Source organism: Oncorhynchus masou, chromosome 20 (assembly GCF_036934945.1).
Source record: "Oncorhynchus masou masou isolate Uvic2021 chromosome 20, UVic_Omas_1.1, whole genome shotgun sequence".
In the NCBI taxonomy this organism is placed as follows: Eukaryota; Metazoa; Chordata; class Actinopteri; order Salmoniformes; family Salmonidae; genus Oncorhynchus; species Oncorhynchus masou.
The window spans coordinates 15277429-15304510 of record NC_088231.1 but is presented as its reverse complement, the minus strand read 5'-3'; the positions used below and the strand labels follow the sequence as shown (position 1 = coordinate 15304510).

Genomic DNA, 27082 nt, shown 5'->3' with positions numbered 1-27082 from the left:
TGTTTTTGATAGATTTATTAAAAATGTTCAAACAAGAGAAACAGGTGTTCTAGACAGAGCATTATTTATTAAAACGTCTTCTAGACAACTTAGCTTTTTACATTTTATTTGTGTCAAGATTTCAGACTTAAAAAATATTGTGACACACTACATTGGGATGTTTGTGAATGAGTGTGTAGAAAGAGGATAAACTATCCTTTAAAGGAAATAGTTTGCAGTTGTTGCCCATGTCCCACCTCTCCCAGCTGTTTCTCCCTGAAGATATACTTCCTATTACACCTCTCCCAGCTGTTTCTTTCTGTCATAGTGAAGCTATATCACAGTATCACTTTAAATTTCCCCTGGATCATGAACCAACACTGCTATCTTCTTAGCTAAATTGTTTATAGACAGAGAAAACATAAACTTAATCAACTAGCCTATATAACATGAATTGAAATAAATACTTTGTTTTCAGGCGTTTCCGATGAATTGACCTTGTACTTTACGGTTTGTCTTCAGTCTAAAGAACAAAGAAAACAACGTGGAATTCAGCATGAAGTCATTGGGTCACATACGATTCAAATGATTCATTTTGTTGTGCAGAACAGTTATTCAACTGTAAAGCACTTAGCTTCAACCTTTGCTAATCCTGCTTTGTAATCGATGGAGCGTCACGATGTGGAGATCAAACTGAGCCACCTTTCAGGGCTTTTTAACTTTCTCCTCAGTTTTCTCCATCTATATTTCTACCTGGCTGGATTTTCCTGGAAAGTTGTGTCCTTAGTCATCCTGTGACACCACTATCCTGGCTCTCGTCATCTGTAACCCCCTGCCATACCTTCTGCTTTGACCATGTTTACGTGGCCTCTGACCTTTGACACCTGTGCTGAAACATCTGTGGGGGAAAAAAACAACAACTATTGAATTGATTTATGATGACCCTTTTATGGATTCTTCGAACCGGTGTATGCCCCCTAGGTGTGAAGACCGTGGAGTTGAGGTGGTTCAACTCCTTAAAAAGCCATTGATGACTTCGACTAGATTAACTTTTAGATTGACAAAAAGCTGCGTGTACAGATTTCATACATAAAACTCCTACATACCCAAATAAGAATTGAAGGCAGCTAACAGATGCTTATTGGATATCTATGGAGTGGAGTACATCACCAAATCAATGGAAACCGACCATGCTGTAGGAGTGTCTCATCCTCACAGCTCTTATATCCTGCCGTTGCACTTTCAAATGTGATCCCCCGGTAATCTCAAATGCATGCAATAAAAAGGAGACCAGGTAACAGAGAACAGCTTTATGTGATTACTAAGAGGCTGATTGCATATTGCAGAGCTTATGTGATTACTAAGGGTCTGATTGCATATTGCAGGACAGGTGAGCTCTCGCACAGCTCTGTAAAGTGGCTGGGCTTAACTGAGCTAAAGTTGAGCCATATAGGAACAGATAGCGATCTGTGTGGAGAGAACCCCCAGTTAAGCAGTTACTATAGTGAAGGAGAAACCTAGTCACTGAAAGGCTTGACATTCCACTGGGGATTTAGTGACTCTGGGGGAAATGCTACTAAGGCTAACCTGAGTCCAGCGAGAGACTACCACCTCCTCAATCTGGTCTCTGAACAAGAGCTCAAATGCTGGGTTACAAAAGTAGTGATTACAATTGATTAGATTGCTCACATTGTAGTAAGGCCTAGGAGTCAAGTGTTTGAACCGTAGCGGAGGTAAGTTTCCACCTATCATTTTGTTAACGGATAGTAATAGACCAAAATCTCAGCCGGTTTTCAGTCTCATTATCTACAACCTGCATAAACCTGTTTACTACCTTCACCTTTACCCCCCTTTAAAAACAGGTGGAAACTAAGTGAAATCCAAAATCCTTTCTGTCCTAAACTGACTATATACCTGTTTTATTATTGCTTTATGACATCACAGAGGGAAAGTTTCAAACATGACAATTTATCACCGCTCTTTCCATCTCCTCTTGGCTTTTACAGCGTGCAGTAAAGCAGATCTGGCCTTTTGGAAACGTCCACTCGTCATCACAATGGTCTCCTCTAAACTACCTGTTCCATGCAGTCAATATTCCTACACTGCATGGTAGAATACAATAGAACTGTAATTGTCCATTTTGTCAGGAGACAATTCCATAAAGATGTTGGAAACACTTTGAATGAAAGAGCAATGCATGTGTCTAAGCTAATCACCTACCTATTAGTATGGGCATGTAAAAACAGCAAAATAACCGATGAGAGAAAATAACTAGGCAGGAAAACCTGTTTGCTCTGACAGATTAACAACTGAAAGGTTAAGTGCTGAAAAGTTAGCTAATCGTAATATCTTTTAGGTCAAAGCAATGCAGCGATTCACTACATATTTAGTATGCAGTTGTTAATATCAATGGGAAAGCTTGCTGAGGAAGAACACGACCGCAAGTTCATTTAAAGGTACAGTGTTTCTTCTAATTGGTTTATGTGCAATATAAACATAGTGCATTACATTAACAACAACAAAAGCCAAATTCATCATAGTCATGAATATGCACAGCCCTGCGTCAACTTGCATTACTATTACTCAACTAGTAACATTTCACTATCAAACATCTCCATTTGAAAACCATAAACACACATCAAAATGTAGCAATAGTGGCAGAAGTGTAACATACCTAAAGCGTTAATTTAAAGTAAACGGTTCTTACACCTGGAGAGTGGGGAGAAAAGTCCCAACTGAGATGACAAACACTGAAAGACAAAGGCATATAAAGCCGTGGTGTGACTCGTCAGTTTGGGCCTAAGGAAGGAATGTTGGAGGTTGGAGCTGATGCTTGAGGCGATACCAGCAGGTGAATGTCCATCTTTCACCAAGTCTCTGATCACAGTAGGCCCAGAGGCCTGGAGAGTAGGTTCGACCCAGGAGGAGTGGACAGGAATGCTAAAACAACCAATTTTGTTGGATGGGGACACCGGCTGAAAGTACAACAAGCAGAGGATGGTGACAGGTCTATCCCTTACATACTATTGAAGTCACAGACAGTATTGCATTATGGGGATGGACATTAAGCTGTTATGGCTGCTGCCCCTTCCAAACAGTGTGCCTCCAGGACAGAATCTGACCACATGGGGACTGTCAATGAGATCAGAACGATGACTGGTTTTGTACTATGACGTCAGTCCATCCAGAGATAGTAAGATAGTTTGAAATACCATGCTCTCTCTTGACTGATGTAGAGATTTGGTTATGGCTCATGAGAATAGTAATACCTTATCAGGAACTAAGACTAAATCCATCCACAGTACTTATTGCTTTGTACATAGAAAGGTGACAGTATTTGTGAATGAGTGTGGAGAAGGCATCACCAGGGCCCAGTTATCTATCTAGATTTCACCTATCGGATAGGATTAAATGCATAGAAATAGAATGACTAGAACATAGTAATTATTGACTTGAATTGGGACACCCGTTCTATTAATTTAAATGGTATCCGATTGCCAAAATCCGGCAAGATAACTTTTGAAAAACTGAGCCTAGGGACTCTAGAGGAGCTGAAAGGATCGGCCACTTCCCTAATCCGGCATTTGGCAGGCGGACTCAATTCCCAGGAGATTATCTGGATAATCCTGCCCCAGGGGAATTCTGTTCAGTAAACAGAGCCTGACATTAGTTCTGCAGACTACTAGAGACGTTCGACTAACTGCACCTCCCAACTCCCCACAAATGATTTTCTGAACTCTTAGTAGGTACTCAAACCACTGACTGTTTGTAAAACAACTGGACGTGACAGATGGTGTTGGTCAGAGGAACTGTAAGGGTTTTGTTCAATGGCTGGATTATTGTCCTTCATTGTTAGTCTAGGATACCAGATTAACTTCAGAGTATAGATACTTATAGTATAGATCTTAATTTGATCACCCTGTTGGAGGAGAACTTTCCTGCAATGCATGACATTTAAAACTCGTGGACTATTTGAGGTTCAAAAAGGTTTAGTAATTCTACTATGAAATTTCAGACTTGATATTCCCTTACAAAATATGTATTTACCCCTGCAAAAATGTAGATGAATTATGATCCACATTTCCTGTTGCAAACTGTCTCAAATTAAGATCCTACATCTGCAATAGACTGCCCTTTGGCCTGGTCTCCTTTGTAAAGCTCAATGGAACATCCGGATGCAATAATAGAATAGAGTAATAGCCTCTATCTCTAAGAATAGTGTCTGGGCAAAGTGGGCATCACATCATAGCATGCTACCAGATCACACACAATGTCAAGGGCTGCTGCTAGCCGCAATGAAGATAGGTGCTATTCGGAAAACCTTGTGTCGAACAACGGGCCCCTATTTAGAGAGCTGGGTGATCCCTGATAAGCTAAGCTACCAAGGTGTAAATACCATTTCCATATAGCATAGCAAACTTATTGCCTTTCTATCGTCTGCTTTCCTTTGTTGACAGACCGGTATTATTATTATTATTATAAAGCGAAGTCAATAATGGTGTGTGTCTTACAGCACTTGGCAACCAGCTGTCTGCTAGCAGGGCGGGAATACAAGAGAGAGAAGGGAAAATGTGACAGCAACGGTGGAACTCTTGGGAAGAGTCTAAAATAAACTCAAAAAAGGTCAGAGGTCACCGTCCTCTGACATCCATCAAAGATGGGTAAGGTAGAGGGTATGGTGAACAGTGAAATTGTAAAAGTGAACTCTTAAGAATTATCTTCCTTTACCTGGCTTGTGTGTGTGTGTGTGTGTGTGTGTGTGTGTGTGTGTGTGTGTGTGTGTGTGTGTGTGTGTGTGTGTGTGTGTGTGTGTGTGTGTGTGTGTGTGTGTGTGTGTGTGTGTGTGTGTGTGTGTGTGGCATCTCTTTATTTTATAGGTGCAATATGCAGAGATTTTCTGGTTGCTAAAATTCGAATAGTTAGCCTAATTTTAGTTTATGTGACCAAACAAGCAATGTATAGTGTAGAGAATCATTATACCATCTAAACCGCTGTGAAATATCTTGTGAAAATACAAAAAAATATGTTGTTTGAAGCTGGTGTATGAAACAGAAAGTAAAATTCGCAACAACGAAAGGTAAGAACGGGAGTATAGAAATAATGCACCTAGAACATATCTACCACTTCTTAGAGTTGAGAATGACACATTTCTATGTGAATTTTGTCGTGTCCCCCAAACAGTTACATATTGCAGCTTTAAGTGTGTGCAGGTCTAGATGTTCCTTGAGGACAATTCCCTCTAGCTCAACCTCTGCATGGACATGTCTCAGTGACCACTAAAGAATGTGGGTGTGTCTCCTAGGACACAGGGAGTACATCACTCTCCTCCTTGTGGTCAGCGTATACCCTTTAATTAGGTTCTGCAGACCTCTGACCTTTTCATTTAGCTTCCACCCCATAGGGTCACTGAAGGTCAAGGAACCCAAGCAGGAAGTTGGATCGACCCCACCTAGCGGTTTGTGATATGGAGACAAGTTCAGGAAGTGAACACGTGAGATGTGTGTGGTATTATACAAACTAGATCTGACTGATCTCTGGACCAGATAGCAGTGGTAAACGCACTGCCGATATGACTAATGGGTTGGGGCATGGTTTCAGGTCACATAAAGGAGAGACACTTCCTTTCATAAAGAGAGGCACAGTATAGTGTGTAAAAATATCACGGACCAAGGCTAGCAATAGATACTCAAATCAATGTCTCAATTATAATCCCTTGTATTCTACAGAAAGCTAATGAACAAGGCTAATCAGCTTACTACGCAACAAGAGTTTGATAGCAATGGAAGGCTATATTTTAGGTGACTATATGAGTATGATTAAACAGCTAAACTATCATTCAAACAGAGTGAGAGAGAGAGAAAGAGAGAAAGAGAGAAAGAGACAGTGGTTGGAGGAGGTTAGAGTTCCTTATTGGTTATAGATAGCTCTCAAGCATCTGTTTGACTTGACCCCATTTGTCAAGGTTTCAGCTTCTTCTACAAAGGCAAGCCATGACCACATAATGGGGCTTGCTTTCAAAACAACCTGCCTCTAAATTGTTTGGAAAGCCATGTCCTCTAGCACAGGCTACACATGAAGGTTGACATGGTGTTAACATTGGTGGAGATCCATAATAGTCAATGAGCCTAACGGTATCTAAACTAGCTAAGGGTTTATCTGAATTTTGTCTTTGATTGACTTGTATACTTAGGGTTGTTACAGCAAACAACTGCCACTAAATCAACTGGCTGAACTAGCAAATGTCTTTCACTCAGTTATTGGATTTTTCACAAGATGAATTTGACACCCAGGATGCTCTGACCTCTGCCACAGAAAGGGATAGTGTTTCAATTGCGAGCAGCTAGCTAGCTACATTAGCTACATTCCACCCACACCAGCAGCTGTGTACGGTACAACAAAAGAAACAAGAAAAGGGCGAAGGGCTACGACCAGGTCATGACAGATGCAAAGCTAACAGGAAGCCTTGGGTGAGCCAAATGTTTATAGTACATTAATTAGCACCTGTAAGTAGCTCTCTTGTAAATTTACCCTCTTGCATTCTAAACACATTTAGATCGTCCGAAACATACCTGACCGCTAAAGCCAAAGGAAAAGACAGCCGGGTTGCAGTTGTAGGAAGAGTTTCTGTCTACCAAAAAAAGTGAATATACTCCCACGTGGAATATTTATTTATTTATTTAACCTTTATGAAACTAGGCAAGTCAGTAAATAACAAATTATAATTTACAATGACGGCCTACCAAAAGGCACAAGTCCTCCTGCGGGGACAAGGGCTGGGATTAAAAATAAAAATTGGACAAAAACCCACATCATGACAAGAGAGAAAACCCAGCACTACATAAAGAGAGACCTAGGACAACACAGCACGGTAGCAACACAACATGGAAGCAGCACAAAACATGGTACAAACATTATTGGCACAGACAACAGCACAAAGGCTAAGAAGGTAGAGACAACAATACATCACACAAAGCAGCCACAACTGTCAGTAAGAGTGTCAAAGATTGAATAAACAGTGCATTTGGAAAGCATTCAGACCCCTTAACTTATTCCACATTTGTTACTTTACAGCCTTATTCTAAAACGGATTACATTTTATCCCCTCATCAATCTACACACAATACCCCATAATGACAAAGAGAAAACAGGTTTTAGAAATGTATTAGGAAAATAATTTACTTACATAAGTATTCAGACCCTTCTCTATGAGACTCAAAACTTTGCTCAGGTGCATCCTGTTTCCATTGATCATCCCTGAAATGTTTCTACAACTTCATTTGAGTCTACCTATAGTAAACTCAATTGATTGGACATGATTTGGAAAGGCACACACCTGTCTATATAAGGTCCCACAGTTGACAGTGCACTTCAGAGGAAAAACCAAGCCAAGATGTAGAAGGAATTGTCCGTAGAGCTCTGAGACAGGATTGTGTCGAGGCAGAGATCTGGGGAATGGTACCAGATCTCTTGGTACCAGACGCTTGTAGCGTCATACCTAAGAAGACATGAGGCTGAAATCGCTGCCAAAGGTGCTTCAACAAAGTACATACAGAATAAAGGGTCTGCATACTTATGTAAAATGTGATCTTTCAGTTATTTGAATTTTTTGCAAACATTTCTAAAAACCTGTTTTTGCTTTGTCATTATGGGGTATTGTGTGTAGATTGATGAGGACAAAAAACAATTTAATCAATTTTAGAATACGGCTGTAACGTAACGAAATGTGGAAAAAGTCTGGGGGTCTGTATAATTTCCGAATGCACTGTACATGTACAGTACTAGTCAAAAGTTGACACACCTACACCAACTTTCTTTATTTTTACTATTTTCTACATTGTAGAATAATAATGAAGACATCAAAACTGTGAAATAACGCATATGGAATCATGTAGTAACCAGAAAAGTGTTAAAAATATATAATTATTGGCATTCTCTCAACCAGCTTCACCTAGAATTCTTTTCCAACAGTCTAGAAGGAATTCCCACATGTGCTTGCCTAGTTGTTGGCTGCTTTTCCTTCACTCTGTGGTCCAACTCATCCCAAACCATCTCAACTGGGTTGAGGTCGGGTGATTGTGGAGGCCAAGTCATCTGCTGCAGCACTCCATCACTCTCCTTCTTGTTCAAATAGCCCTTACACAGCCTGGAGGTGTGTTGGGTTATTGTCCTGTTGAAAAACAAATGAAAGTCCCACTATGCACAAACCAGATGGGACGGCGTATTGCTGCAGAATGCTGAGGTAGCCTTGCTGGTTAAGTGTGTCTTGAATTCTAAATAAATCAGAGACAGGGTCACCTGCAAAGCAAACCCCAGACCATCAAACCTCCTCCTCCATGCTTCACGGTGGGAACCATACATGCAGAGATCATCCGTTCACCTACTCTACGTCTCACAGAGAGCAGAGGTAACACTGGGTCTTCCTTTCCTGTGGTGGTCCTTATGAGAGCCAGTTTCATCATAGCGCTTGATGGTTTTTGTGACTGCACTTGAAGAACTTTCAAAGTTCTTGAAATGTTCCGTATTGACTGACCTTCATGTCTTAAAGTATTGGACTATCGTTTCTCTTTGCTTATTTGAGCGGTTCTTGCCATAATATGGACTTGGTCTTTTACCAAATAGGGCTATATCTGTATACCACCCCTACCTTGTCACAACACAACTAATTGACTCAAAGGCATTAAGAAGAAATTCCACAAATTAACAAGGCACACCTGTTAATCGAAATGCATTCCAGGTGACTACCTCATGGAGGTGGTTGAGAGAATGCCAAGAATGTGCAAAGCTGTCAAGGCAACGGGTGGCTACTTTGAAGAATCTCAAATATAAAATACATTTTGATTTGTTGAACACTTTTCTGGTTACTACATGATTCCATATGTGTTATTTCATAGTTTTGATGTCTTCACTATTATTCTACAATGTAGAAAATAGAAAAAATAAAGAAAAATCCTTGAATGAGTAGGTGTGTCTGGTCCTGTATATGTCAATAGATCCACTGTTACAATCCGGCCTGGATCAGCACTACAAATAGAGGCAAACAAACAAGGTGTGAGGACTTGCAGAGAAATCAACCATCTGTGATGGATGCAGCACAGCAACGTCAAGCACTGGAGGCTGCTGAGGGGAGGACGGCTCAAAAATAATGGCTGGAATGGAATCCCTGGAATGGTATCGAACACATGGTTTCCATGTGGTTTATACCATTCCAATGACTCATTCCAGCCATTACTATGAGCCGTCCTCCCCTCAGCAGCCTCCAGTGACTTCAATGTAGGAGGGGACCCAGGCCAGTGTGTGTGTGTGAGAGAGAGAGTTTGCGGAGCCCAGCCAGCATAGGGCGTGTCTGAAGGCCTTTAACTCATTATCTGAGCATCAAAGGGAACCTTTACTCTGCATCTCTCAACACACTGGCTGAGTAGAAACCTGGAGACAGGGAGGCAATTCAAGACCTTCTGTGTAGCGCTGGTTTAAATAAGTAGGGCACAAGGGATTAAGAAGGGGGGCACGAAATGTTGAGGGTAATGGCTTTACAAAATGAGATGTGGGGTGTCATTTGACAGTGTTGTGTGATAAACAATGACTATGAAGATGCTCATTATGTGGTCTTTCAGTCAGTAATGGAATTTACGGATTTTACAAGTTGACATCAGGTCAGGAACTCATGTCAAACCAGATGCATGCATTTCATGATCAAAGAAATGTGTTTTGACAGAACATTAGCTAACAGTAACATCCAGAGGCTGTATATAACAGTATCACATTAAAAAAACTAGACGCCAGAGACGCCATTTTGTCATAGGGCTTTTGGGACCTCAGACAGCTAAGTACCATCAACACTGAAACCTGACTCCCTGCTCTCCACCTTCAAACTTCGGTCACAGGCAGCAGTCAACCACTAACACAAACGTGTGTGTTTTAATCTCATTCAAACACAATAAGTGTTTAATTTCATGGCTATATACTGTAATAACTAGATCATTGTCAGGCTAGAGGACTACTCGTGCTATGTGAGCCACACAATACGACCTAATCTAATCTAATATAACATTATAAAAACCACATCAAAACACACATGCAGGAAACGCCACCCAGCAGCACCCAGCCACTGTTATTACTGAGCCCAGGCCCCCTCTCACACTGCCATAGAGCCATTGGGACATCCAAAATGGTGGTCTCAAACCCCAAAATGGAGGTCTGGTTTCTTTTTTATTACTGGGGACAGCATTGCCACTACATAAACAAGACAAATATTGATTTTGGAGCCGATGAATGACAAATATATCTAAGCAAAGTTTGTAGATCTGTTCATAAGCACATGAGATATAATCTGACCCTTGACCTCTGAGTTTTACACAGCCTTGCCCTGTCTTTGAACCTGTGTGTCCAATCACATCGAACGAAAACCCCTCTCGAACAATAAAATAACCCACACTAATTACTAGCTAGGCTTGTCCACATTTTCTCCACTCTCTCTCTGGGCCGAAGGTCTATTCCAGTCAAATTTATGATAACCCCTGTGAGCTGACGGCATGAAAGCAAACCCGATTGGAAAATAACACAGCCGGCCTAACCAGCTAATTATGCTGTTTCATGAGCTGTCAGGTCATGTCCATTATCTCCCCTGGATGGGGGAGACAAGAGACCTTTCAAGTTCAGGCTTTCCAGCTTGCTCATCACTACCTAAAGCAGGTGGAAGGAAGAAAGGACTGGTTGTTTCTTGCTTTTCTCTTTCTTTCCTTTTTATGTCTCCTTCAAGGTTGATTCATTCTGTTTTCTATGTATGTAAAGCACAAAATAGACAGCTTTTGTTATTGTTTATGAGCAAGGCCCAGCTTGCCTTCCAAGAAGGGCATTTTCTCCTCATGCTAAATGTGAAATCCACAACTGAAGCAGCTGTATCATCCAGTCTTTTCCAATGTATTGAGAATATAGAGATAATAATAACTACAATTCAACAGTGAGAATAATAGGCTGCACTCTTAGAAAAAAAGGTGCTATCTAGAACCTAAAAGGGTTCTTCGGCTGTCCCCATATAGATACAGGGGTGTCAAACTCATTCCATGGAGGGCTAGTGTCTGCTGGTTTTTCCTTTCAATTAAGACCTAGACAACCAGGTTGACATTAATTCATCAATTAAGTACAAAGGAGGAGCGAAAATCCTCGGCCCTCCGTGGAATGAGTTTGACACGTGACATAGGAGAACCCTTTGAAGAACACTTTTGTGTTCCATGTAGAATGTTTCCACAAAGGGTTTTTACATGGAACTCAAAAGGGTTCTACATTAAAACACAATGAGTTCACAATGAGTTCTACCTGAAATCAAAAAGTGTTCTACCTGGAACCAAAAAGGGTTCTCCTAACGATTCTGTTAAATACATATGTAAATAAATCACATGAAATGGATCCTGGGACAATGAGGTGCATGGGGCCTTGTGTACTGTAAAATACTCTGAACCAAGGTAGTAATTTCTTCAGAGAGTGGCTCTGTCTGAACCAATTATCCAATCCTCTAATGAACTAATTATGGCAGCCTGAAGGCAATGATTGTAATTATATACACAGCCACAGCATAGCCACCTTACTTGAAGCTAGCAAGACTTTCTCTCACGTTTTCCCCTACCTTATAGACTGAGATTGGAGACATGTCAGTCGTCTTTAAGAATGACTATGGTTACACTGCATATTTGTGTACATGCATAGTGTCACGCCCTGGTCAAAATTTATTATGTTTATCTTTATTTATTTGGTCAGGCCAGGGTGTGACATGGGTTATTGTGGTGTGTTTTTGTCTTGGGGTTTTGTGGGGTGTCTAGCATAGTCTATGGCTGCCTGAGGCGGTTCTCAATCAGAGTCAGGTGATTATTGCTCTCTGATTGGGAACCATATTTAGGTAGCCATATTCTTTGAGTGTTTCGTGGGTGATTGTTCCTGTCTCTGTGTTTAGTTTCACTTGATACGCTGTATAGTTTTTTCACTTTTTTTTCTGTTGTTTTTTGTACATTTCGGTATTTTCATGTCAAGTCATTTTTCCATCATTAAACATGAGTAACCACCACGCTGCATTTTGGTCCTTCTTCAACAGAGGAAAGTCGTTACACATAGTGTACACATGCATGCCTGCATTATAAAGACATAAAAATGCATCCATTTGTCCACTGCCTCTATTCTCCCCCTACTGACCCTCATTCCTGTTCAAACCATCCTGGAGGGGGGAGAGCGAGAGAAAGATGAAATAAAGGAAGAGAGAGGGAGAAAAAGGGGAGACCCTGACTATTCTTCCCACCGGGATGGAGCAACGGGCTGCCTTACAAATCTCCACGCTTCTTATCCAGCCTTTCCTAAATACCCAAAAAGGACAGGTTTGTCAGTGGTGCTCGGCAGTAGCCTTCTCTTCACTGCACTCTCCTACATGACCAAATTCATCCTGTAGTAATTGTAGTTTTATGAGACCAAATTCATTCTGCTGTAAATGTAGTTTTATGAGAACAAATTCATTCTGCTGTAAATGTAGTTTTATGAGACCTAATTCATTCTGCTGTAAATGTAGTTTTATGAGGGATGGTCACTAGATATCTTTCTACATTATGTGATTCTACTATACTGTATGAGGAAATGTCAACACTACACGTCATCTTAAGGGTCACACAAAAATGCAGGCCAAGCAAAACAACTGACTGAGTGATAGAGAAAGAGGGGAGGAAGAGAGGGGTGAGAAAAAGTGAGGGACTGACAACCCCTGATGGACGTGAAAAAATTTCAGTCTCTCGATGTGCAAAACTGATAGACATACCCCAAGCGACTTACAGCTGTAATCACAGCAAAAGGTGGCGCTACAAAGTATTAACTTAAGGGGGCTGAATAATTTTGCACGCCCAATTTTTCAGTTTTTGATTTGTTAAAAAAAAAGTTTGAAATATCCAATAAATGTCGTTCCACTTCATGATTGTGTCCCACTTGTTGTTGATTCTTCACAAAAAAATACAGTTTTATATCTTTATGTTTGAAGCCTGAAATGTGGCAAAAGGTCGCAAAGTTCAAGGGGGCCGAATACTTTCGCAAGGCACTGTATATATATATATATATATATATATATATATAAATAAATGTGGATTCACCTCGTTAAGAAGACTTAGGAAGATGGGAACCCATAATCTAATGCAGACTGATAGATGATGACCAGTGGTACCGGTAGATTGGTGGTTATGACGTCCTATTTATACTGCAATGTTAATTCAGGGAGACCGGTTCAGTAACATATCTGGCACTTCCAGCAGAAGTCGTTTGCTGCCTGCTGACCTGGCTGGTGGGGGGGGGGCTGATCCGTTTACTAACACCTGAGCTGGGGAAGTAGTTCAGCAGCTGCAGGGGGGAGGTTGGGGGTCCGATGGGGGCTTACCGTGGTTGTGAAGGGGCTGCAGATAAAGGAGGATCTCTTTTAGACCGGGTTGTCCAGAGGAACCTCAGAGAAGCTGCTGGTCATGGCCCGTCCTGAGAAAGTTTGTGAGAGAGAGAGAAAGGGTGAGAGAGAGAAAAAGTGTGTGTGAGAGTAACAAAATAATGAGGAGACAGGGCATAGATGAAGTGATGCCCGTGGGGAGTTTTAACCCTAGATCTATGGCTACATTTCACCTGCTAATGGTTACTGAAGGATTGAGTAATGGCAGCAGACCTACAGTCAGGATCCCTGCCAAAGTAGAACATTCAATACTGATGCGATGGTAGAACATGTGTTCTGAATCATATACTGTAGAACCATCTGACAGTAGTGGGACTAAACAATGGAATCCTACAGCCATCCTTACGAGTGACCCTACAGCCACGGTTTACAAATGTTCCGTGCATTTTTGGACTGCTGAATGGCTGAAAGGACAACTGGCGTTCTCTCTCTTGGTTTGAGCTCTGCGACATGTCTTAGTAAAGGGGAAGGGTCAAACACACACATCTGCTGCTGTTAACCACTGCCTTTCACTTGTCGTGGCTTGACCATATAGTGATGCTTTCCATCGGTTTTGACCAGACATTCAAAACTGACTCAAGTGTCCCCAGTGTGCGTTCATTTATGTTCCACTGCTGTGAGGAACGCCACTGCTATTAGAGCCCAACTGAATGTTGCTTCAGAAAACGACAGCTTGAACTAACTGTCGTGTTGAGTTGTTGGTTCAGTCTTCACCACCCAATTATAGAAGAATCCTTCACACTGAGATATGGACATAGTCTGGGAGTTGTGGTGCTATCACCATGCTGTGTTAATTACATTCTCCCCAGGAGAGGAATGTTCAAGGCATAGTAGAACACTTCTGTTCAACATTGTATCCCTGAGTCAATTACAGAGAAAGAGGAAGTGGATAAACCAATCTGTCTCGTTGTGTTTTCAAATGAGGCAAAGAAGCGAAAAGAGAGGTGTGATTTGTTTAGGCCAGTTTTTTTAAACAGCGAGGAACAGTTTTCAATTAACGGCATCAATAGCCATAGATACCATGACGTTAGAAGATGTATACAAATGTTCAACGGAAATGTGTCTTCTTTACCCCAATCCGTCAGAAAGACACAGAGGTTGTAGCAGATATTGAACTATAACAACCTCTTGGAGTTGTTGAAGCGATCCTGGCAGTGATGCTGGTGTTGTTGTTGTTCTTGTTGGCCTCCACTGACTCCATTGAGGTCTTATTGGAGACAGTGTTCTCGTCATCAGTCTCCCCCGCTGGGGCCACATCTCCAGGGGCCCCATCATCAGGTTTGTCCACAGGGCTGGCATGAGGTGGGTAGTCAGAGATTTTTTCACTATCTGCTGCAGAGAGAGTACAGAGTTTAATCATGTCAGTGTCTTAACATACTATAGTCAAATTATACCCACAATATCTCTGAAGAGCTTGCCACAGCACATTTCAACACACCCATTAATGCTTAAACCTGTATTTAACACATGTTCACCCAAATTCCGACTAAGAAAGGCATATTTACCTTGCTCTGCAAGACTGTGCTTTGTCATTACCAATAAGCATTACTATAATGATAGCATTTCCTATCTGAGTCTCCTGGCCGGCAGTGTTTCTCTTTCTGTTCCTACAAGAATGTTTCTGCCCACTACTTTGACTGTTGGGGGATTTCTCCTCTACTGAACCAGCTGATCCAGGCCCAGGCCTCTGGTTGGTCACCTAATGAGGTCCTGATTACTGACCAGGCCTTGCTGGGAGAGCAGCACCACACAGCTGGTTAAGAGCTGTGGGAAAGTATGGCCGCCTCGTTATTATCTTACCCAAGGTGATGGGGGGGACTGAGGGGGATGGTGGGGACAAGGGTACTACGAGGCTGGGGAGGGGGGAGGGTAACACCACTGCTGTTCTGGACATATCTGCAGCATTATTCAGATCTGTAAACCGCTATTTGTTAAGCACCATTGCTACCTCTTGTGAGGACAGACGCCGGGAGACCAGAAGCAAGTACAGGGAGTGAATATTTAATAGATAACAGACATGAAACAAAAACACGGACAGTGTCTGGACAAGGGAAACATAACATTATTGCTGACACAGGGATGAAACGGTGGCTATGGAACCCTGACCTGTTCACCGGACGTTCTACCTGTCCCAGACCTGCTGCTTTCAACTCTCTAGAGACAGCAGGAGTGGTAGAGATACTCTGAATGATTGGCTATGAAAAGCCAACTGACATTTACTCCTGAGGTGCTGACCTGTTGCACCCTCGACAACCACCGTGATTGTTATCATTTGACCCTGCTGGTCATCGATGAACATTTGAAAATCTTGGCCATGTTCTGTTATAATCTCCCGGCACAGCCAAAAGAGGACTGGCCACCCCTCATGGTCTGGTTCCTCTCTAGGTTTCTTTCTAGGTTCTGGCCTTTCTAGGGAGTTTTTCCTAACCACCGTGCTTCTACACATTGCTTGCTGTTTGGGGTTTTAGGCTGGGTTTCTGTACAGCACTTTGACATCAGCTGATGTAAGAAGGGCTTTATAAATACATTTGATTGGATTTGATTGAATATATAGATAGGAGGCAATCAATGAAGTGATGGAGTCCAGGTGAGTCCAATGAAGCGCTGATGTGTCACGTTCTGACCATAGTTCTTGTGTGTTTACCTTGTTTTAGTGTTGGTCAGGACGTGACTTGGGTGGGCATTCCTTGTTGTGTGTCTAGTTTGTCTATTTCTATGTTTGGCCTGATATGGTTCTCAGAGGCAGGTGTTAGTCATTGTCTCTGATTGGGAACCATATTTAGGTAGCCTATTTTGTGTTGGGTTTTGTGGGTGGTTGTTTCCTGTCTTTGTGTTCTCTGCACCAGATAGGACTGTTTTGGTTTTGCCACATTTGTTATTTTGTATTTGTGTTCATGTTTAGTTTTCTTATTAAAAAACATGAACTCTAACCACGCAGCATTTTGGTCCTTCTCTCCTTCACAGGAAGAAAGCCGTTACATGATGCCCGTAACGATGGTGACAGGTGTGCGTAAAGATGGGCAGCTTGGCGCCCTCCAGTGCCAGAGAGGGGTAGCGGGAGCAGGCATGACACCTCTGGCTACTGTGTGTGTGTACATGTTTTCCTACCTTATCAGGACCACAATGTCCTTTTCATGTCCTGAATTTGTTAAAATCCTATTTTTGGGTTAAGGGTTAGGTTTCGGGACTGGGGTTAAGGTTAGGTAACTAGAATTTTGAACGGGAATACATTTTTACCCCTCAAAATGTCCTGAAAATGCACTCAGTGGCTGGTTTCTAAAGCTAATCCCCGTCATTAGTTCAGTTTCTTCCAGGCCTCCGACTCACTCAAAACCAACACGCTAATATACTGTCCGTGGGAATGGAGAGTGAGATCTGTAATTAGCCTTGATGAGAGCTAAAGCAGTCTCTGGGACCAGACTCCATAATTGAGAAAATAAAGTGTCAAGGTCGGTTGCCGGAGCAGTTGGTAGAGATTAAGGTCGTTTCAAGTCATCCCTCAGAGCTGGAGCCAAAGCTAAGAATGAGAGAGTGACAGGCAGAGGTACAGGTTGAGAGTGGCTGACTAATTAGAGGCCAAGGCAATGCTCTGCATGCTAGCAAGGATTAATGATAATGTTAGGGTTTTTCATAGTTTGTCAAATATGGTTACAAATATATACAGTACCAGTCAAAAGTTTGGACACACATACTCAATCAAGTATTTCTTTATTTTTACTATTTTCTACATTGTAGAATAATAGTGAAGACATCAAAACTATGAAATAACACATATGGAATCATGTAGTAACCAACAAAGGTGTTATATGTTTTGATTTGTTTATTATTTATATATTTGAGATTCTTCAAAGTAGCCCTTTGCCTTTGACAGCTTTGCACACTTAGCATTCTCTCAACCAGCTTCATGAGGTAGTCACCTGGAATGCATTTCAATTAACAGGTGTGCCTTCTTAAAAGTTTATTTGTTGAATTTCTTTCCTTAATGCATTTGAGCCAATCAGTTGTGTTGTGACAAGGTAGGGGTGGTATGCAGAAGATAGGCCTATTTGGTTAAAGACCAAGTCCATGTTATGACAAGAATAGCTCAAGCAAGCAAAGAGAAACGACAGTCCATCATTACTTTAAGACATTAAGGTCAGTCAATGCGGAAAATGTCAAGAACTTTGAAAGTTTCTACAAGTGCAGTTGCAAAAACCTTCAAGCGCTACGATGAAACGGGCTCTCATGAGGACCGCCACAGGAAAGGAAGACCCAGAGTTAGGATAAGTTCATTAGAGTTACCAGCCTCAGAAATTTCAGCCCAAAAAATTCCTCAGAGTTCAAGTCAGACACATCTCAAAATCAACTGTTCAGAGGAGACTGAGTGAATCAGGCCTTCATGGTCAAATTGCTAAAAAAAAAACAGAAAAAACACTAAAAGGACAATAACGAGAAGAGATTTGCTTGGGCCAAGAAACACAAGCAATGGTCATTAGACCGGTGGAAATCTGTCCTTTGGTCTAATGAGTCCACGTGCAATTTCTGGTTCTAACTGTGTCTTTGTGAGACGCAGAGTAGGTGAACGGATGATCTCTGAATGTGTGGTTCCCACCATGAAGCATGGAAGAGGAGGTGTGATGGTGTGGGGGTGCTTTGCTGGTGACAATGCCGGTAATTTATATATAATTCAAGGCACACTTAACCAACAAGGCTACCACAGCATTTGCAGCAATACACCAATCCCATCTGGTTTGCGCTTAGTGGGATTATCATTTGTTTTTCACCAGGACAATGACCCAACACACCTCCAGGCTGTGTACGGGGTATATGAACAAGAAGGAGAGTGATGGAGTGCTGCATCAGATGACCTGGCCTCCACAGTCACCTGACCTCAACCCAATTGAGATGGTTTGGGATGAGTTGGACCGCAGAGTGAAGGAAAAGCAGCCAACACGTGCTCAGCATATATGGGAACTCCTTCAAGACCATTGGGAAAGCATTCCAGGTAAAGCTGGTTGAGAGAATGCCAAGAGTGTGCAAAGCTGTCATCAAGGCAAGGGGTGGCTACTTTGAAGATTACTACATGATTCCCTATGTGTTATTTCATGGTGTTGATGTTTTCAGTATTATTCTACAATGTAGAAAATAGTACAAATAAAAGAAAAACCCTTGAATGAGTAGGTGTTCTAAAACTTTTGACCAGTAGAGTGTGTGTGTGTGTGTGTGTGTGTGTGTGTACTTCCGTAAGCAGAGAACTCTTGAATATAAGAATAGCAAAGTTGACCCTTTTTCTGCAGAGAACACATCTCCCTAAACATGAGGTTCTTACAACATCATACCAAGTACGTAGTAACGCAATCTAACCCTTACAATCATAGTACTGAAAAACAATCCTACAAAGTGGAAGTTGTCCAAATCGATCAGCTGATGGACATGTAGGACATTTTGGTCAAGCAAAACCATAAAAAGGAACACAAATACATAAAGGACCGACAACAACCAAAATATTTCAAAAGGGCTTTCTCTCCACTCCTCTAGTAAAGGAGACGGACGGACTGCACTGCAAGGATCTTGACACTGACCCGTAATGACCACAGAGAGGTTAAGAAATAGAGACCATGTCTAATTGTGTATCTGTGGGCCTTTGTGTTTTGGTGTGTGCATGCGTAATTCATTCTAAAAGGAGTTCAACTGTTCTCATTACTCTGCTTCATACACATCAGATCCTTTCCATTGTGTCCATCTCAAACCCAGTCCTAGTGACAGTTGTGGATCATTTTTAACAGACAGACTTTACAGTCATGGGGCAGCAGTATGCCTTTACAACAGTGGAATTCACAACTCTCCAGACCATGGTTTAATTTGTTTGACTTGTATCTCTTTTAGAAAGAGCACAGAAAAAAGTAAAGGTGAAAGGTCATGGCCGGGAGAACTTCAAAAGAAGCAGACGTCTGTCGCTACTGAGCTGTATCAAAACAGTGTTAACACATGATGCCAGGGCAACGTCTTGAGTTGATGATTTAAAGAAAGGAGAGGAAAGAACTACTTGAGGTAGTTACTTTTAAAAGCGCCAATCAAAACTGACCCATTTGACAAAGTGTGACCCAGGGCAAAGAGAGAAAGACAGGCTCAGACAGGTCAACAGTCACAAAGCCTGGGAAGACCTGTGAGAGAAATAAGAATTCAACCACTTTCAACCTAAATGAAAAGTTACGTCAAAAGGAAGGGCTATCACCGATTGAGAATAAATTAAAACAGTTAATGCTGCATGGTGTTCTCTTCTCTTACTATAACGGTTGATGTTTCCATTATTTCACTGTGTGTGTTTTATTACACAGATGTCTGATGCCTGACATCCAGGATTCTTTAGCAGGGTTCTACAGTGCGACCATTTTTCTCGCATGTGTGGCAAAATATTTTGCTGTGCGACCTGGACTTGTCATTTTGGAACACCAGTGCACATACATTTTTTAAGTATGATTCAAGCTTTAATATTTCTCATTGTGCTCCTAAATGTTCTTGCGCGCACTCGCTTAGATTTTTCAACATAGGTGCACACGTGCTCCTACTAAAAAAAAAGTCAGCGTAAAGCCATCCCTATTTAGTACATAAACATGTTTACTTTGCAGATAAGATGGGGTTGAGGACAATACACTTGTTTGACAAGATAGCACTCTGGTAAAAGAGGATATGGTCATCCACAACCAGCTGAGCAGCATATTAGAGCTATGGGATTTTCTGACACAAAACCTGTCACTATTTTGAAATGTCTTCTGTTTAAAGCACTGAGACCAATAGACCACAGTATAAAAGGTCATGTCTTATAGCACAAGAACATATTAAAGGTGGAGTTTACATATCAATCAGAGACCAATGAACTCGCTCTGTGCTTTGACTCTCCTGTTCATTCTCTAGGGTTTTGTTTCCATCCAGTGGCGGACGTTGGTACGGCACCTCACCACAAAGATGACGTTACACAGAGTAGGTTGGGTGCTGTCATTCAATGGAGCAAGACGGGACATTCCATTTTCTAGTGTCTCTTGTAATACATTCAACAGATTGAAAGAACTGAAAAGCTAATCATTTGACGTTTTGTAAAAGTCCCAAATTCATAAACCCTTCCTATCTGGCAGGCAAGCTCAGTCAAATGCTTAACGCTTAACGTTTTGGCAAGAAAACTAATACTGTTTGAACCCAGGTCTGCTGCATAGAGGTCAGTCTCCCCCTTATCTGGAGGTTATCACACATGTCATACAGTCTATTCTCGCATGTCATGCGGCTCTGTTATTCGAAGTATGATCTGACATGAGTCATGCGGCTCTGTTATTCGAAGTATGATCTGACATGAGTCATGCGGCTCTGTTATTCGAAGTATGATCTGCCAGCAGACAGAGTTAGCCTGGGGCGTGAGAAAACGTTTTACAAATCAAACGTGTTATGGATGGTGACCATGGTGTCACAAAGGAGTGGGCAATGAGAGCTGACCCACTAGGCAGTTCAACATCTAGTTTTGATTTACAGTGCATTTGGTTGAGTTGTTAATTAACGTGAATTCAATGTGACAAAAAAATGTCACCATCTCATTGGATTTAGGTTAAAAAGTAAGGAGAAAAAATATATAAAAATCCCTAACATTGATGACTTCTTTCAAATCCAATCAGTTTTCTAAGTTGATTCAATCAGTTTTTCCACTTGGAAACAATGTTGATTCAACCAGTTCTGCCCAGTGGGGAAGCTCTTATCTAAACAATGTATAGTCATGACTGACATTATTGGCACCATTGCTAAAGATGAGAAAAAAAGACTGTATAAATAACAAATACTGAGATACAGTGGGGCAAAAAAAGGATTTAGTCAGCCACCAATTGTGCAAGTTCTCCCACTTAAAAAGATGAGGCCTGTAATTTTCATCATAGGTACACTTCAACTATGACAGACAAAATGAGAAAAAAAATCCAGAAAAATCACATTGTAGGATTTTTAATGAATTTATTTGCAAATTATGGTGGAAAATAAGTATTTGGTCAATAACAAAAGTTCCTCAATACTTTGTTATATACCCTTTGTTGGCAATGACAGAGGTCAAACGTTTTCTGTAAGTCTTCACAAGGTTCACACACTGTTGCTGGTATTTTGGCCCATTCCTCCATGCAGATCTCCTCTAGAGCAGTGATGTTTTGGGGCTGTTGCTGGGCAACACGGGCTTTCAACTCCCTCCAAAGATTTTCTATGGGGTTGAGATCTGGAGACTGGCTAGGCCACTCAGGACCTTGAAATGCTTCTTACGAAGCCACTCCTTCGTTGCCCGGGCGGTGTGTTTTGGATCATTGTCATGCTGAAAGACCAAGCCACATTTCATCTTCAATGCCCTTGCTGATGGAAGGAGGTTTTCACTCAAAATCTCACGATACATGGCCCCATTCATTCTTTCCTTTACACGGATCAGTCGTCCTGGTCCCTTTGTAGAAAAACAGCCCCAAAGCATGATGTTTCCAACCCATGCTTCACAGTAGGTATGGTGTTCTTTGGATGCAACTCAGCATTCTTTGTCCTCCAAACACGGCGAGTTGAGTTTTTACCAAAAGGTTCTATGTTGGTTTCATCTGACCATATGACATTCTCCCAATCTTCTACTGGATCATCCAAATTCTCTCTAGCAAACTTCAGACGGGCCTGGACATGTACTGGCTTAAGCAGGGAGACACCTCTGGCACTGCAGGATTTGAGTCCCTGGCGGCGTAGTGTGTTACTGATGGTAGGCTTTGTTACTTTGGTCCCAGCTCTATGCAGGTCATTCACTAGGTCCCCCCGTGTGGTTCTGGGATTTTTGCTCACCGTTCTTGTGATCATTTTGACCCCACGGGGTGAGATCTTGCGTGGAGCCCCAGATCGAGGGAGATTATCAGTGGTCTTGTATGTCTTCCATTTCCTAATAATTGCTCCCACAGTTGATTTCTTCAAACCAAGCTGCTTACCTATTGCAGATTCAGTCTTCCCAGCCTGGTGCAGGTCTACAATTTTGTTTCTGGTGTCCTTTGACAGCTCTTTGGTCTTGGCCATAGTGGAGTTTGGAGTGTGACTTGTTTGAGGTTGTGGACAGGTGTATTTTATACTGATAACAAGTTCAAACAGGTGCCATTAATACAGGTAACGAGTGGAGGACAGAGGAGCCTCTTGAAGAAGTTACAGGTCTGTGAGAGCCAGAAATCTTGTTTGTTTGTAGGTGACCAAATACTTATTTTCCACCATAATTTGCAAATAAATTCCTTTAAAAAATCCTACAATGTGATTTTATGGATTTTTTTCTTCTAATTTTGTCTGTCATAGTTGAAGTGTACCTGTGATGAAAATTACAGGCCTCTCTCATCATTGTAAGTGGGAAAACTTGCACAATTGGTGGCTGACTAAATACTTTTTTGCCCCACTGTATATTGTATGTTCAACATTTTTGGGAAATTATATTATATTATATTAATACAATTGCTCACAGAAAAAATATTTTGTTGAACAAGTAATGGTAGCAGCAATCACATTTTCTGGCAAAGGTGCACTGTAACTTTGGGCTCCCAGGTGGCGCAGAGGTCTAAGGCACTGCATCTCAGTGCTGGAGGCACTACAAACACCCAGGTGGTGACCCCAGGATGCGAACAAGTTCGTTAATTCTCCAACGATGACCCTTGGTCTTTTCTTTGCCTAACCATCTTCCTCACTGTGATTGGGGAGAGGTTACACTTGGGTCTTCTACCAGACATGCTAACCGCTGTTTCAGTGGTTTTAAACTTTGTAAATGTTGCCCAGTAGTTTCCTTTTCCCCATTGTGATGGATGACAAATGGATTTTTACATGCGTGTTACCTAATTTTTACCCCAGTGAAACAGGAAGTCATGAAAGGCCACAATACAGTTCTTTAAATTATGCATTTTGTGTCACCATGAATAAGTGGCCAGGGACACTTTGCTTCAGAGGGAGTTGTAATGTGCAAGAAAAACATGTGTAACAGGACAAATATCTTCAAAACTTGACTGCTTAACATGCAAAACATTTTGGGACTGTAACAACATTGGACTAATGAAAAAACAAAACCAGAGTTCCCCTTTAAACTGAGATGAATATAAAATATATATACTAAGTTACTGCTGATTCAGTTTGATTTTATTTATAAGAATCGTTAGGGGTGCTGATCATATTGATCTTTTTTTAAATTTGTTTTATTACTTGTTCAACAAATCATTTTTCTGTGAGCAGTTGTATTAGTAATATAATGTTCCCATACATTGGCCAGGTCGCAGTTGTAAATGAGAACTTGTTCTCAACTGGCCTACCTGATTAAATAAAACAATTAAGAAGTATTTGCATTATTTATTTTACACAGTTTTGCACCCTTTTGATCATTATCAAGGGTGCCAATGATTTTGGTCGTGACTGTAAATGTAAGCTCTTAGGGACTCTAAACCTCACAGTGCTCAATTCACTGTTTTGAGTCAAACTTGAATAAAAACAGTGATATGAGCAACAGCCGGCGAGAGCAGTGTGTGGGTTTCTCTTTTCTTTGAAGTTTCACTATTCCCACACAACACATCATGAAGTTTTAAAATTAAGTTAAAAAATGTATTATTTCAGCTGTGACTCTGGCCATTTTAAAACGTAGATAACTATGAATGTACAGTATAGTTATCAGCACACATTGACTTCCTTCTCTCTTCTCTGTTGCAAAAGAGGAAATCCACTCTGAACACAAAAGCCATTCCAGTAACCAAACAATACGTCACACTTGACAGATCACTGTGCAATAACTCAACAACTCCTAAAAACGACAAATATAGAATTCTCAATAGAGAATAGTTTGTCTTTTGGGGGCACATTGTCATAGGCCCAGCAAAGTGACCCTACGAGAGGACAGTACATGCACTGGTCCATTACTTCATCAAGCTCACCTCTTTCTCCCTCACTTCCCTTAACCAGGACCTCGGTGCAGTTGAGATCCACGGTGGTAAAGGTGTCCATCCCTGGAGAGGTGATCAAAGACAACATGCGTTAGCCAAGGTTTATAGGCCGGCATTGTAAACAAGAATTTGTTGTTAACTGACTTGCCCAGTTAAATAAAGGTTAAATAAAAAAATGGTTACTACCAGTCTAACACTTATTTTCAGTTTGACCACAAGTTAATGTACATTAGCTAGATGCTCGTTATTATTTTTGGGGTAGTTCAGTTTCTCTTTCTCTCTGCATTGTTAGGAATGGCCCATAAGAAAGCATTTCACTGTTAGCATGGGATGAATCAAATCTAAATCAAGATTTACAGAAGTGTTTTGGTGATGTCTAAGTTTCCCTATTAATGTGTAGTAAATGATCATTAATGAGGAGAGTGTAAATGAATGTAGTGTATTCTCATCCATACAGATGTATAATAATGCATGTTTTGTTCTATACATATTCTATGTAATTCTATGTTGTCACCCTTCTGTGTGGAGGAGTTGTCAAACACGGCGTCGGGATCCGCAGCACTCAGAGGCAGATCCTCATGCCTGTCTCGGAGATCTACAGAGTACCTCTGGAAACACAACAGGGTACAACACACACACACCTCAACGGGCGAGAAAACAGACAGGCATCTACAGACATCATTCAAAGCTAGCGTTTTTGGTGTTTGTACAAAGTCAAGTTGAAGATATGTTATAGAATGTTAGAATGGATTAAATCAGAGAATTTAACTGGACAAACAGCATATACCTTACTCACCCTTGATGTCTTCTTAGTAAAGAAGCATGCTGCTCCAAGCACACAGGCAGTGATGATGATCACAATAAAGATGATCAATCCTATCAAGAAACAGAAAACAATCCATTGTTGTGCAACAAGATAAAAGGTCATGCAAGTCATTCTGGACCTAAATGTTGATGTCATTTATAATGTGGGATAGTCTGACAAATGATAACCAATTCAGATTTGGTGTCAGAACACACACCGTTGGGAAAGTTTGAGACATTTTTTAAATGCAATCATGTTACCAATGTGGGGCGATTTTCTCGCAGAGGGTTTTGGTTGAGCAGTTCCCGCCAAACCTTTTGAATAAAAAGATAAAAGTTGTGTACTGATGGATTCACTTCACAGTGGATTCACTTCACTCTGGTGACATCAACTCACCTCTATTCTCGGTGGTGCTAGTAGCAGAAGTGCTAGCAGTGGTGCTGCTGGCCTCTGCTGGGGGCTTTGATGTAGAGACATCCATTGGTGAGGGCCAGGATGTCGGTCCTGGAGAGGCATCTTGAGAAAAATGACTGTTACTTTACCTCCACCAAAGCAGGTAGGAAATTAGCATCGATCAGAGATGGAGCCAAGACTTAGACCCCTCGAGAACGAGACTGTATCACCTGGTCTTGAGGGGTCTCAAGACCCAAGACAACGAGGTCAAGACTCCATTTCCAGTATCGACCACTGACCATAAACTGACCATACAGTGAAAGCAGCAACTCCAACCTACCTGAACTGGTCTTCAGTGGTGTGGTTACCGTGTGGTTAAGCCTCCCGGTGGAATTGGTTATAGGGACGTTATCAAAAATGAGATCAGGAAGGCTTGGGGTTATGGCGGATAATGTTAAATTATTGTTGTCTACAGTCGTGGTATGTCCTGGAGTGGCTGTGTTGTTGGCTTGGTCGGAGGCTGAGGTGGGCTGGTTTACAGTGGTATTGACTGGCTGTGTCTGGGCTGTGGTGGTAGAAGCCAGGACGAGACCTGGAAAAAGACATGGGTATGGTTTAGAATCAGTGTTGGGGAGTAGTGAACTACATGTAGTTCAACTGGTCCTATTAATGACATTTTGCTGTAGCTTGGTGGTACTGTAGTTGAACTAAATTCACAACTTAGGTGCACACATGCTCCTCATTGAGCCCTGTAAGGGTAGCTTTAGAGTAGCTCATCTTCTTCCAATGTAAAGTAATTGGGAGTTTGGTAAACTATGATTTCAGAGTAGCTTCCCCAACACTGTTTAGAATATAGAGAGAAGAAACCATTGCATAGATAGAGCATTGATTACATGAGCAGCTTTTTTGGGCAGATAAACTGAGTTGACAAAACCTGTTGAGAAAACAATCTCGTATTTGTACAATAACCTGTGCAAAATAGTCAAAGACTTGATCTTAACTATACAAAAACAAGCAAAGTACATCAAATTAATGTTATACTAGATAAAAATTCATCAAGTAATCTAGTGGTTAAGAGTGTTTGGCCAGCCCCAAAAAATGAAATCTATTTTTGTTATTATTTTAAAGATAAAAAATAACTTTTGGACAGTAAACGAAAGGTCGCTGGTTCGAATCTCCGAGCCGACGAGGTTGACGTGCTCTTGCACAAGGGCACATCAACACGTCTCCTGTAAGTCACCCTGGATAAGAGCATCTGCTAAATGACTAAAATGTAAACATACTGTAAATGTCACAAAAACAGAGAAAGGCAGAGAGGCAGCTTACCCAAAAGGACAGTCAGACAGGGAAAAGTCAACTGTATTTTGTCCATTTTGAGTAACCCTTGTGTATAGTTTTCTTTCCTTGTTACTCTAGTAGCCTGCTGTAGACTGTGTCACTAACAGAGTGAGGAAATGCAGTGCAGTCTAGTGCATCCCTCTCAGGATGCTGGGCCATGAAGCCACAGAGAACATTCACTGCCACAGG

General features: G+C 41.4%; 1 protein-coding gene across 3 annotated transcripts; it reads right to left on the bottom strand.

The window, feature by feature from the left end:
- si:dkey-27h10.2 (uncharacterized) lies at window positions 1-27082 on the bottom strand. 3 transcript variants are annotated; one of them, XM_064926479.1, is made up of 10 exons: window positions 26882-27082; window positions 25896-26147; window positions 25559-25678; window positions 25423-25476; window positions 25154-25233; window positions 24872-24965; window positions 24349-24420; window positions 14561-14767; window positions 13376-13467; window positions 1-502 (listed from the first exon to the last, which is right to left on the bottom strand). In XM_064926479.1, exons 1-9 carry the CDS (start codon window positions 26925-26927, stop codon window positions 13415-13417), a joined length of 978 nt encoding a protein of 325 aa, XP_064782551.1. In that variant the 5' UTR covers window positions 26928-27082; the 3' UTR covers window positions 1-502; window positions 13376-13414. The 3 variants fall into 3 exon arrangements, with proteins under 3 accessions (XP_064782551.1, XP_064782550.1, XP_064782552.1); XM_064926478.1 differs by lacking the exon at window positions 1-502 and adding an exon at window positions 2290-2954; XM_064926480.1 differs by lacking the exon at window positions 1-502 and adding an exon at window positions 2290-2954 and having other exon boundaries at window positions 14561-14764.

What these genes read in the sequence shown, in the direction of transcription:
- si:dkey-27h10.2 (XM_064926479.1), bottom strand. Translation starts at nt 26,927, where the DNA reads ATGGACAAAATACAGTTGACTTTTCCCTGTCTGACTGTCCTTTTGG. An exon ending in CTGTCTGACTGTCCTTTTGG is followed by an intron (nt 26,148 to 26,881) that starts GTAAGCTGCCTC and finishes GTCTTTTTCCAG; the next exon opens with GTCTCGTCCTGGCTTCTACC. An exon ending in CAACTCCTCCACACAGAAGG is followed by an intron (nt 24,421 to 24,871) that starts GTGACAACATAG and finishes TCACCTCTCCAG; the next exon opens with GGATGGACACCTTTACCACC.